Here is an 11,855-nt window from a genome sequence, read left to right on the forward strand (position 1 = left end):
CATGCCATGTTTAGCGTCACCTCTGGGCTTTGCCCATGCTAGTCCCTCTGTCTTGAATGCTGTTCCATGCTCCTTTTTGCCTGGTTGACTCCTACTCCTATTCATGTTGCAGGTCTCAACTTAAACCTCTTCCTCCAGGAAGCCTTCCTAGCCATGCCCACTTTGGGGCTGGGTTTGGCCCCTCTGTGCTGGGCTCCTACAGGACTCCACACCTGCCCAGACAGTTGCCAGCCCCTGGCCCATCTCCCTAGGGACCGAGGGAGGGTCTGATTCACTGCTCTGTCCCCAACATCTGGGATAGTGGCTAGCCCCAAGGGACTGCCGGTGAAGGCTTCCCAATGAGAGAGCAAGTTCCCAGTGCAGAACTGGGGTGGAGGACAGAAGCATGAATTTTAAGGCTCAACTGGTCCTCATATCGGCCACAGGCCCACGGGGGCCAGTTCGGCATAATACGGTGGGCCAGGACATACCCCTAGCACTAGACTTCGGGGCTTTGAATCCTGGCCCTCCTACCTACACCCAGGCAAGTTTCTCAATCTCTCTGTGCCTCAGCCGCCTTAGCTGGGAGATGGGCATAACCACAGCCCCCACCTCATCCGGGTGTTGAGAGGAAAAGGGGCCAGGAGCCACGGTGAGTTCTTAGAGCGGCAAATACTATTGCAAATACTATTATGTTCCCATTTTGCAGATAGGAAACCTTTGCTGGTGCCAGGTCAGTGCTCATTAAAAAACATTTGCTGGGGCGCCTGGGTGGCTCAGTTGTTCAGCGTCTGCCTTCAGCTCAGGTCATGATCCTAGGGTTCTGGGATCGAGCCCCGCATCAGGCTCCCTGCTCAGCAGGAAGCCTGCTTCTCTGTCTCCCACTCCCCCTTCTTGTGTTCCCTCTCTCACTGTCTCTCTCTGTGAAATAAATAAATAAAATCTTTAAAAAACATTTGCTCTTAGTGTCCCTCTTATTATCGAGAGCCCCAGCAGGAGAGGGAAACTGAGGCACCGGGGAGTGGGGGGAGTGACCGCTGGAGGCCACCAGCAGGAAGGTGGCCTTCCCGCCCCAACCCACATCCCCACATACCACATGAGTGTCCCCCCGCCACACACACTGACTGCAACCCCGAAGACCGGCTCACACCAGAGTCCTTGCACACTCAGCCTTAAACTGCCACCCTCCTGGGCACTCAGCACCTACTGGGGGTGTGACAAAGCCACATGCTTAACCCTCCCGCGTCAACGTCCTCTTCTGTGTGACGGGGTAATAACAGTGCCCACCTCCTGGGGCTCTTGGATGGATTAAATGAAGTGGGATATGGAAAACATTTGGCACAATCCCGGTATAGGTTAGACTAGGGATGTTCTTAGCGTATGACACACGGGGTTCAAACTCGGATCCTGGCTCCTGCTAAGTGCACCGTGGTCCTGCGGCCCCGGGCCCCAGAAAAGAGGGAGATAAGCCCATGAAAGGTACAACAAGCCCTCTGTGCTTCACGGGCATTTGTGGTTTCTGAGGTACTTGAGCAGGAAGTGATCATTCCACGTGGAAAGAAGCTGGTGCCTAGGAGACATTGAGCCCCTGCCCAGAAGCACAGGCGGCAGTTGAACCCCAGCGGCTGACTCCTGCTCCAGTGCTCCTTTAACTGAGGGGTGAGCCCTGATTCTGGCTGACCCTGTGAGCACCGACCCCGGAGCCAGTCTTGGCTAGGGCCCTGGGCTGGTCCTCACCCCTCTCCGCTCTCCGGGGCTGACAGCGCCGGAGGCCCAGGCGGCGTAGGTAACAAGGCTGAGCGCTCCTCCATCCCCCCAATCCTTCCATCCCCACCCAGACGCTTGTGGCCCTCCCGCCCAGGAGGGATGAGGCAGGAAGGCGCCCAGACTCAAGGATTTCACGCACTGGTGAAATTTCCAAAGAACACTTGGGGACTGGTTGTCAACTTTTTATTTTGCCAAGTAAGGACATTTGAAAAAAAAAAATTCCCAGCCCCATCATTTCATAAAAGAAAGGACATAATCTCAGACTAAAAGTCCTTTAAATGGAATAAATTTAGCCTTATGAAAAAATCACCACATTGTCCTTATTTCCCTGGATTTTGCCTTAGGCCACTGAGAACCGCATGGATCGGCTGACATATCTGAGAGGCACTCGGAGCTTGGGCTTGGGAGTCACACAAACATGGATTCGAATCCTGACTCCACCATGGACAAGCAGTGTAATCGGGTGCATGTTATTTTCCCCTCTCTGAGCCTCACTTTCCTATCTGCAAAATGGGAACATAATAGTATTTGCAAAACGCCAGCTCCTGGGAAGAAATCAGGCAAGCCGTGGCTCCCAGCCAGGGGTGCCTCCCTGTCTCGTCACTGCCTGTGACTCCCCATTGCCCACGGGGCAAAGCCCACCTCCATCACTTGATGATCCAGGACAGGGTAGACAGAGGAAGGGAGTTCCACCTCAAAGCCTTTGCTCCCATTGTTGCCTCCAAGTGGCGTGCACTTGGGATAAAAATCACACCAGCTTCCGGCTCGGTGCCTGCACACAGAGAACCTGGGGTCCTTTCTCCAATATCCCTCTAGTTGGCACAATGCTTCTCGTCCTTATAACCGGCCTCAATGCCACCTTCAGTCCCCGGCTCGGCAAACATTTACAAATCACCAACCACATGCCAAGCACGGTGCTCAACCCCCACCTCCCAGACCTCACAATCCGATGCAGAAGAACGCACAGGGCTGGGTGAGCAGGGCTCCGGGGAAGGGTCCCCCATTGAGCCTGGGGTGGAGCGGGGAGTGATTCCAAGAAGAGGTGGTGCTCCAGCTGAGAAGTGAAGGATGAAGAGGAGTTCACTAGATGATGGATAGGCCGGGGGAGGGAGTTTCAGGCCAAAAGAAAAGCACAAAGAGCATTAAACAGCACATTTTGGGGACACTACAAGTTGCTTCTTAGGTGAGCAACAAAGGATGCTTGAGGGACGCCGGGGTGGCTCAGTTGGTTAAGCGTCTGCCTTCCGCTCAGGTCATGATCCCAGGGTCCTGGGATCGAGCCCCGCATCCGGCTACTCAGCAGGGAGCCTGCTTCTCCCTCTCCTCCCTGCTTGTGCTCTCTTGCTATCTCTGTCTCTCTCTCTCTCAAATAAATAAATAAAATCTTAAAAATGCTTGAGGGAGGGGATTCCTGACTTGGGCAGTGAGGGGTAAGGGAGTCACTGTCGGGGGGACTGGGGAAGCGTAGATCAGAGGGAGAGGCTGAGTTTGAGGTGCCCACAGGATGAGGGGGCAACGTGTCCACAGGAAGCTGCAGGGGATGAAACTGCAGAGGGCCAGGCTTTCATCTCAGAGGGGACCCCCAGTGTCACAAGAGTACATGAGGGCGCTCCCCACCCACACAAAAACTCTGTACAGTGAGGAGGACACAGGACAGAGCCCCGAGGAACCCCAACATTCAACGGGCAGAGAGAGAAGAGCCAGAGAGGCCGATTGAGGAGAGTCAAGGGAAGGCCCAATGGGCTTAGACCCTCAGGGGCAGCATGGCAGCATCCCCGGGAACCCCGGCCTGGGTTTGAATCCTACCTCTACCCCATATCAGCCATGTTGACTTGGGGCCTTCATTCCCCTCTCTGTAAAACAGGGCTGATTTATTTCTTACAGCAAGGAGAATAAAGGGCAGTGGGGAGAGGGCCGACAGCCTGGGGCGGCCTTCAGCGCACCCCCAGGCTGCACCTCCCTCCCGCTCCTGGGCCCTGGGGCCCCCTTTCCTCCCGTCCTCTGTCCCCCCACCAGACTGCCAGCAGGCCCCGGAAGTGGGGAAATTAGACGAGTGAGTGAACTCGGGTGGAATTCTGAGGGAGACATCCCTCGGTCCCGGGCCACTCCAGCACAACCCCCATCTCCTGAGGGGGCCTGTGTGCACTGTGTCCTCGGGCAATCAGGTCCTTTCTCCTGGCCTCAGTTTCCCCATGTGTGCTAAGAAGCCACAGCTCTGCTTGAGCTCCGAGCCCTTTCTGGTTCTGATGCTCTGCAGCAGGACGAGATGAGAAGCCCTATTTCTGCCCCAGGAGAGGAGATCCCACAGGAGTCTGGGTCCCCATTATGCCCAGGGACTGGTCCCTCTGGAAGAGGGTGGCAGCCGGGCCAAGGAGGGCAGGAGCAGAGGCACCCGGAACTGTGCTGACCAAGCTCTTCCTTCCCCCCTCCTTTGCTCCCTGCCCCCTCCCCTCCCAGGGGACAGCCGAGCCCAGCAAAAAATAAACCCAAAGACGGTGACCTGGGGAGGCCTGAGGCTCCCAGGGAGGCGTGGCAGGGAAGGAAGGGTGGCAGAGAGGCAGCCTGTGACCACTCCCCCCCAAAGCCGAGGGGCATCTGCTCTGACCCCTCTTCCCCACCCCCCAGAGCTCGGCTCAGAGGGAGCAGGTTCTATCTACTCTCCATCCTCACCCTGTGAAGAAGGGGTGCTACTTGCTTGACAGGGATAATTAGCAGAGTAAATCTTGTCCAGGCCAGCTAGACATGGGTCCGAAAGTTTTGGGAAGGGTACCCCAGGGAATTTCACTCTACCTCCTGGTTATTGGGCAGTCCTTCCTACTGTCTGACCTCCATCCCTTATGCTTCAGTGGGAATCATGCTCCATTTACCTCCAGCAAGCTTTCCCCCCTTCCCACCTGCCTGGCCTAGATGTCCGAGCAGTCTCAGGAGAAAGTGCCTCCCCCACCGCCCCGCCCAGATTTCCCTGAAGAGATTGAGGAGGGTCCCTAGGCCAGAGACCCCACTCCACCCACTGTTCCCCAATCTCCAAGAAGGAAGGAAGAGGGAAGGAATTGCTGAGCTCCCTGCTCTCTTTACCTCCCTCCCTCAGGCACTGCCCACGGATTCCCAGCCCAATTAGTCTGCTGCCTGGGGCTGCCCCTCCCATTCCTTCCTCACCTCCCCCCGACAGGTGACAACCCCCAGGGCACACAGATCCTGCCCTAGGGACAGAGTTGCCCAGAAAGCCTGGAGTCCTGGGGGCACTTTATGGGGGCCCCAGAGGTCTGACCAGCACCTTCTCACTAGCCCCCATCAGAGCCCCAGCTGAGGGGCAGGCAGCCTCCCGAGTGCCCTTCTAAGTGCTCCGAGTCCTCTGAAGGGCCCAGGGAGAAGGTGCTGGAGATTCCCCTGCCCCCCCACCCTTCCTGCAAAATTCAAGGTCTGTACAGTGGCTCCTTCTGTTCCTCCAGAGTCACTCTGTGCCCAGCAGCCTTGGATGGTCCACGTTCCTGTTTAGCCCCATCTTACGGGGGGCAGGGGGATGAGGCTCTGGGATTGGGGAGGAGTGTGGGTGGGTACCTTCCCAGCAAGTGTTGAGATCTCTGAATCTCCTTTGGGATCCCCTGTCCCCATTCCCCAGGATGATATGCTCAGGAGAGAGTGGGGCATCGCCTCCTCTCCCAAGGGTCCCTGAGCACCGTGGCTCTACTTCCATCTCCCTGGGGCCAGGCTACGTGCAGGTTTGACCGTGAGGCCCACACCTCGGCCATACAGTGACGCGGCCCCGTACATCCTCCGCCCCCACCCCCAACACAGACACGTTCACACCCACCCCCAGACCTCTCTGCCAGGGCCTGGGAGAGGACGCCGGAGAGGCCAGTGGCCGGGCAGGCTCAGCAGCCCCTCAGTGGGCCCTGGAGTCCTAGGCCGGGCGCAGGCCTGGTCTGCCTCTCTCTGCCCCCCAGGCCTGGTACAGGTTGGAGTTCTGGAGCCACCATTCACTAGCTGTGTGGCCTTGCACAAGTGGGTGGTGTCCCCTCACCAGCCTCCTGTGAACTGAGGATCACGCAGGGCCTGCCTTCCCTAATGGCTGTGGGGGCTAGATGAGGGACTGCAAGGCAGGACCCCGCAGAGAGCTCCAGCCCCGCCCCCGTGCAGTCACCCTGGACTCTGCGCTCGGCCAGCCCACGATGGGACCCTCCCAGGCAGAAGAACAGTGAAAGTGACAGCGATAGAATAACCCGGTGGCCGGTGGCTACCGCCCGTGCCCAGCACAGCGCCCACACTTTAACCCAGTCGGCCCCGACTATCCCGGCTTTCAGATGACAAAATCGAAGCTCAGAGAGGTTAAGTAACTTGCCCAAGGACACGTAACTGCTTAGGGTGGAACCAGAAGCGATCCCAAATCTGTCAACTCCGAGCTCATGCTCTTAACCCGCTGTGGGGTAGCCTCTGGAGAGATGACAAGTGCCCCCCTCTTTCTCCACCCCAGCCCCACAACTCCCACACTTGGGGCGTTAGGGAGGGGCTGCCCCCGAATTCCCTGCTGGGACCCTAGCCCGCAGGAGGGTCAGCCCTGCGCAAAGACCCCCGTGGGTGCGGTGTCGGGGAGGAAGGGCGATGAGCTCCTCCAAGTCCAGGGAAGCTCCCTGCGCGGCCTCCTTGGGGGGCAGGGGCAGGGCCCTGGCCGCTCCGCAGAGCCTTCCTTTCTCCTGCTCCCCAGGAGGTTTCAGCTCCCTTGACTGGCTCAGAGAACCTTAAATTAATCACCCACTCAAAGTGCTGCCATCAGCCCAAGAATAATCACCTCTTGAAATACTCCTGGCTCCAACATTTAGAGAATACAGGTTTCCGCAGCAGTAGGGACTAAAGTCAGACATTCAGCAGGGCTTTCTCAACGGAAGGAATGAACGTACTATGGAGTTGGGGTGGGGCAGCAGTGAGAAGTCTAACCTGCTCCAGTGACCCCAAAGGAGAACTCGGGCAGGAGGGCGCAAAGGGGCCTAAGGGGCAGGGAGAGGAAGAGAAGAAGGGATAGAAAGCTGGCAGGATGGTCTCTCCATTCGCCCCCTCCTCACAGTACAGGCCAAACAAAAGAATGAGAACTGAAAAACAGCAGCACCAAAAATCTGGGTCACACTCCAAGACTTTCCCCATCATAAGGCCAAGTTCTTGGGGCATCAGCCTTCACCATCCACTGGGGCAAGGAACAGATCTAAAGTCCTGATCTGGGAGGCAGAGGGCCTGGCTTCCTGGCACAGTTGACCACCGATCTGCCAGGTGTGACCTGGGATGGGTATCTGCCCCTTTCCATGCCTCAGTAGACCCAGCAGCACGCTGCAGGCCTGGCAGAAGGGTCCCAGGGGGCCCCTTCAGGGAAAGCAAAGGCCAGCCAAATTCTAGGTGGCCAGGTACCCCGCTCCCACGTGGCCCTGAAGCTGCCCTCCCAGGTGGACACACAGGTGAACAGAGGCCTGTAAGGGCAGCCCGGTGCTGCTGGTGCAGGGGACCTCCACACAGGTGGAGGGAAGAAACTTAGGGACGGGGTCAACTCTCTTCTGTCCTAGGGGTCTGGGCTGGGGCTGCAGGCCCAGGTGTGTCTATGAAGTCAGTGAGAAGGTGGGGGCAGCTCTGTATTAGATTTCTTTCACTGGCTGTATGCTGCAGGTGCATCTGTCTCACCCATGGCCGCGTGTGTCAAAGTTGCAGTGAGTGTGTGCATGAGACAGTCGGGGGTGCGGCAGGGACGTGTGTGTGTGCAAAGCCAAGTACAACCCAAGTATGACCGCTTTGGACGAGGCTGGGCAGTTGCCGTCCATTCACACAAACTCTTGCTCCCTGCCCACCCCCTGCTGCCTGGGTGCTGGGTGCCGGGTGATGGGCACAGAGAAGGTGACAAAGGAGCACCGCTCCTGCGGGTCCTGGCACTGGGGTGCTGGCTGAAGCCGAGATGCAGGAGAAAGGCAGCTCTGAGTCAGACCTAGCTCTCAGGAGGCTCCTCAGAGACCTCTCCTGAGCCTCAGTCTCCCCAACTGTCAAATGAGGAGGATAGCAGCCCCCGCCTGGAGGAGGTGGTTTACGGAGCGCACTTAGCACGGTGCCTGGCGCACAGCTGCTGTTCCATGCACGATCAGAAACTTCTGTTCCAACTGCAGGAGCCCCCACCCCCCACCCCCCACCCCCGCCCAGGCAGCTGCAGGAAGCAGGAGGGACGTCCTCAATAGGGAGTCAGGAGTCTTGGGGTCTGGTTCCGCATCTGCTTCTGATTCACTGTGTGACTTGGGTCCCCAGAGCCTGAGTTTTCTTAGAAGCAAAATGGGCCGTTCAAATGTGAGGACCTGCTGAGTGGGGACGCCTGAGGGCTCTGGGCCCCCTTTGCTGGGCTGATTTCCATCCCAGGCAGTGGTCTTTCTCAGATGGTCAGGGTGGGAGCTTGGAAGACTCCAGGGTTAGGAGTCTGAGGGCTCCAGGAGCTGCCGCCACCCTCCTCCCCTCCCCATTCCCACAGCTTCTGACCCCAGGGACATGGCTGAGGAGGATGTTTACAGAGTGTAAACCTTCACATAGAGAAAGTGCTGGGCAGCTGGGGGCTGGGAGCAGCCAGAGTCTCACAATGGCACGGGGGAAAATGGGGGGTAATGACCTTGCCCTGTATCAGCCCCTTCCAGCCCTCTAACTTTAAAAGGGAGGCTGGGGGCAGGGGGAGCTTTGAGAGGGTGCAGCGAGGAGGTAAGCATTCTCCTCCCCCCACCCCACCTCCCCCATCCCCGGCGAAGGCTCAAAAAGCAGGATGGGCAGTGACGTGGTATCTCTCAAAATTCAGAGAGCAGGGCGTGTGAAGGGTTGAGGGCTTAATCAAAGACTGGGATGCCGAGGAGGGACTGGGGTTTGGTGACAGGACCAGGGGCCTACAGAGAGGTGAGAGAGCTCGGAGAGGGGCCTGCAATCCCTCATTCTGGACCTCAATAAAGAGAAGACGGGAGTCAGCAGTTCCCAATTCCCAGAGACCACAGCTGCACGGGCAGGAGAGGCGGGATCCGGGCTTGTCCTCTGGGCAATCTCCCACACTTCGGGGCCAGAAAATGTGCAGGTTGTGTAGGGACCTCGCCGGCAGGTGTGAGGCTGGCGTCCCCTGGGGTGAATGGACTCAGCTCACCCCAATCCTCTCCTTCCTGAGCCCTCCTCTTCCAGGCTTTTCTGCCGGGCTCCCCCTGCTAGGGCCTGAGTCTCTGGGAAGGGGGTGCTAGCTAACTGTGCACACTGGGACCCCTGCACTTGAGCGGCCTCTGAGCGCCGCGGCAGAGGTGGGAAAGATTTGACGGAAAGTGTGGCGGGAGGGCTAGGAGTGCAACAGCAGGAAGCACTTCCTGGCAAGAACAGCCAAGACCCTACAGCGAGTGACTGAGAAACCCCACATCTGGAGCGCCTCAAGAACAGCAGAAGCCTCCTGTCTGGCCCCCTCCACCAGCCCCAGGAATAACACCCATCTTTCACACTCAGGACCTTGCAGCAAACCAAGCTCTTGCCCACCTCTTACCTCACCCGAGACGGAGGCCCACAAGGTTGGGGTTTCTACCCCACTTTGACAGCGGAGACTTCTAAAAGCTCAGAGAGGCCCAGAGATCAATCCAAGATCACACAGCACCCAAGACGTGGAGCTCCCAACCCCTCGCTCCATTTGATGTCTAAGACAGATGACCAGTTCCCTGAGATCCCTAACCCTCTGGACGTTTTCACACCGCATTTCCTCTCCCCCAGAGCTCCTGAGATGCCTCATCCCTGGCCTCCCGGGGACAAGTGGTCAGAACAAGCCTGCCCCTGGCCAGGGCATTCCTGGCATCCGGAAAGGGCAGGATGTGGGGCAAAGGCGCCAGCAGATTTAGCTCCTGGAGAGGCAGGAGAGGCCCTTCCAGAGGAGGCGAAGACAGCGGCCGGCCGGGCGACGTGAGGCGGGTCCTTCACCTCCGGTGACCGCCGTGGGGTCTGAGAGGACAAGCCTCAGGACGAAAGACCCCCTCCTCAGAGGCTTACTGGCTTCCCCGGCCCAGCCTTGCCTTGGAAGAGTCATCTCCCGTGGAGCCTACGGAAGGCACAGTCGCTCTCTGTGGAGTGTCTCAGCCTCCTTGGGCACCCCAGGCCGCATGTAGGCAACTCGGCCACCCTTCACCACAACTCTCTGCAGCGAAAAATATCCATCCCGGACCACTCAATGGGCCCTGGGGGTTGGGCTACTCCTAACAGTTGACCCCGACCCTAAGTCTGACCTCGTGTCCTGACAAACTCACCTCTGCCCCCGGCCTAGCCCAGCTAGAGTCTCTGCCCTGGGTCAAGGCTGCCACCCCCAGGAGCCGACTGGCTGACAGAGTTCTCTTCCTCCGCCCTCCCTGCGGGCCTCTTTGGCCAGCATTTTTCTCCCCTTCACCTCTGCAATTCTGCGGGCCCAGGGAGGATGGGACAGAGGCAGGCAGGAAGACGGACCAAAAGACAGGTAGAAACAGACAAGTAGAAGACTGAGACAGACGGACCGGCAGATGGAGCGGTGGACAGACAGGCACACCGAGGGATGCCTGTCCCACAGGCGGGATGGAAACAGACAAGCAGAAGGACCACTGGACAGTGAAGGAGGTGGGGGAGACAAATGGACCGCCAACTCGCACACAGGTGGGTATTCTGGCAGAGGGACAGCCAGACAGGCAGAAAAACTGTCTTGACAGTCAGGTGGACAGGCAAGGGGGCCACCCAGGAGACCCCAAGACCAGAGAGCCCTCTCTGAAGGCAGCAAGAAGGGATTAATACCGGTACATTTTCCAGGGACCGGAGGTCTTTCTCGGGCACCTCCGGGCGTCCCAGTGCCAGGCCCAGCCCTTCAACTGATATCCGTGGGGCCTCTCATGTTCCCGGCGGGGCCAGGCCGTCCCCCAAGACTGAGCTCTAGGCTGCCAAAATTCACTCTTTACATCCAAGAGGGGTCAGTGTTTTTGAAAGTTGCAGGAGCCTGGCAAGGGGGAGGACGGGGCCCGCAGCGTCAGTGTTTCCAAACCGACTGCTCTCCTCTTTCTTTTTCCCCAGGGTGCCCGGAGCCAGGCCTGGTGCCACAGCCAGCGGGCTGGGCGGGCTAGCGGGCCCAGCCACCGGGGCAGGCAGGGCCGCCCGCTGCTGCTGCCCCTGGCCGGTGCAGGGTGGAGGGAAGGCTGGGTGAAGACAGGCACACGGCACACACGAGTGTCAGGGCTCAGGTGGCTCACAGGGACCCCCGAGCTCCTACAATGGGGGGCCAACCCGGACTGTGGTGGAGGCCATCCCTGTAGAGGGCCATCTCCAAGGGGAGCCCAGGTGGGAGCCCACTGTGGCAACAAAGTTGGGGAGATGGTAACAGAAACTGTGGGGGCCAGTGGGTCCCCTTTGTGTCTGGGGCACAAGGAGACGGGGGCAGGGAAGAGGAAAGGGGACCCCACTGTAGTGGCTCCGGACTGCAGGAGGATGGGGGACAAGAAACTGGATGTGGGGAGTACCTGGGACAGAGAAGCAGGGGTTGGAGATCAGAATGAAAACAGTTGAGGTGGGGAGGTCAGAAGCGAGGTCAAGCAGGGGTCAGGACCTGGGGATCAGGGTTAAGGTCCGGCTGGGGGACCAGAAATGGGGCTCAGGCCTGAGGGTGACCGAGAGGAGGGTCGGCCGTGGGAATGGGGGGCAGGGGGCGGAGCCAGGGCGGCCCGCGGGCCCCAGGGGAGCCCAGGCTCAGGCAGGGGCGGCGCCGGGCGGGAGCGCGGGGGCGCGAAAGGGGGCGCGGGGTCGCAAACTCACATGAAGACGTGGTAGACGAAGGCCCAGCCGCGGGGTCGCTCCAGCACGTTGTAGACCCAGTTCTGCAGGCGGCGGTAGCGCTTGTGCGCGGCCGAGGAGCGCTGGCCGCAGGCGGAGCCCGAGCCCGAGCCCGGCCCAGGGAGGGGCGCGCCCGGCGGTAGGGGGCTGCCCAGGAGGCCGAGGCGGCGCGGGGAGCCGCCCCCGCCCGCCTCGCCCCGCTCGCTCTGCACCGCCGTGAGCGCCACCAGCTCGGCGCGGGGGGCGTCCCCGGGCGGGGGGGCCAGGCCGAGGCGGCGCGGGGGGGCCTCGGCCATTGGCGGGCGCCT

The 11,855-nt window shown here is 59.6% G+C and overlaps 1 protein-coding gene across 3 annotated transcripts in view; it reads right to left on the reverse strand.

Annotated features, from left to right (window-relative positions):
• KCNQ4 (potassium voltage-gated channel subfamily Q member 4) overlaps window positions 1-11,843 on the reverse strand; it is a 52,918-nt gene extending 41,075 nt beyond the window's left edge. For 2 of the 3 annotated variants that reach the window (XM_035018877.1, XM_035018876.1), the window contains exon 1: window positions 11,530-11,843. In XM_035018877.1, the coding sequence (XP_034874768.1) occupies window positions 11,530-11,843 (314 nt within the window). Of the gene's footprint in view, window positions 1-9,262; window positions 9,524-11,529 lie in introns of those variants that run through there. The other variant, XM_035018878.1, reaches the window with a different exon arrangement.
• Window positions 11,844-11,855: the final 12 nt, after the last annotated feature.

Source organism: Mirounga leonina, unplaced genomic scaffold, assembly GCF_011800145.1.
Source record: "Mirounga leonina isolate KUSES-001 unplaced genomic scaffold, KU_Mleo_1.0 Mir_173, whole genome shotgun sequence".
Lineage (NCBI taxonomy): Eukaryota > Metazoa > Chordata > Mammalia > Carnivora > Phocidae > Mirounga > Mirounga leonina.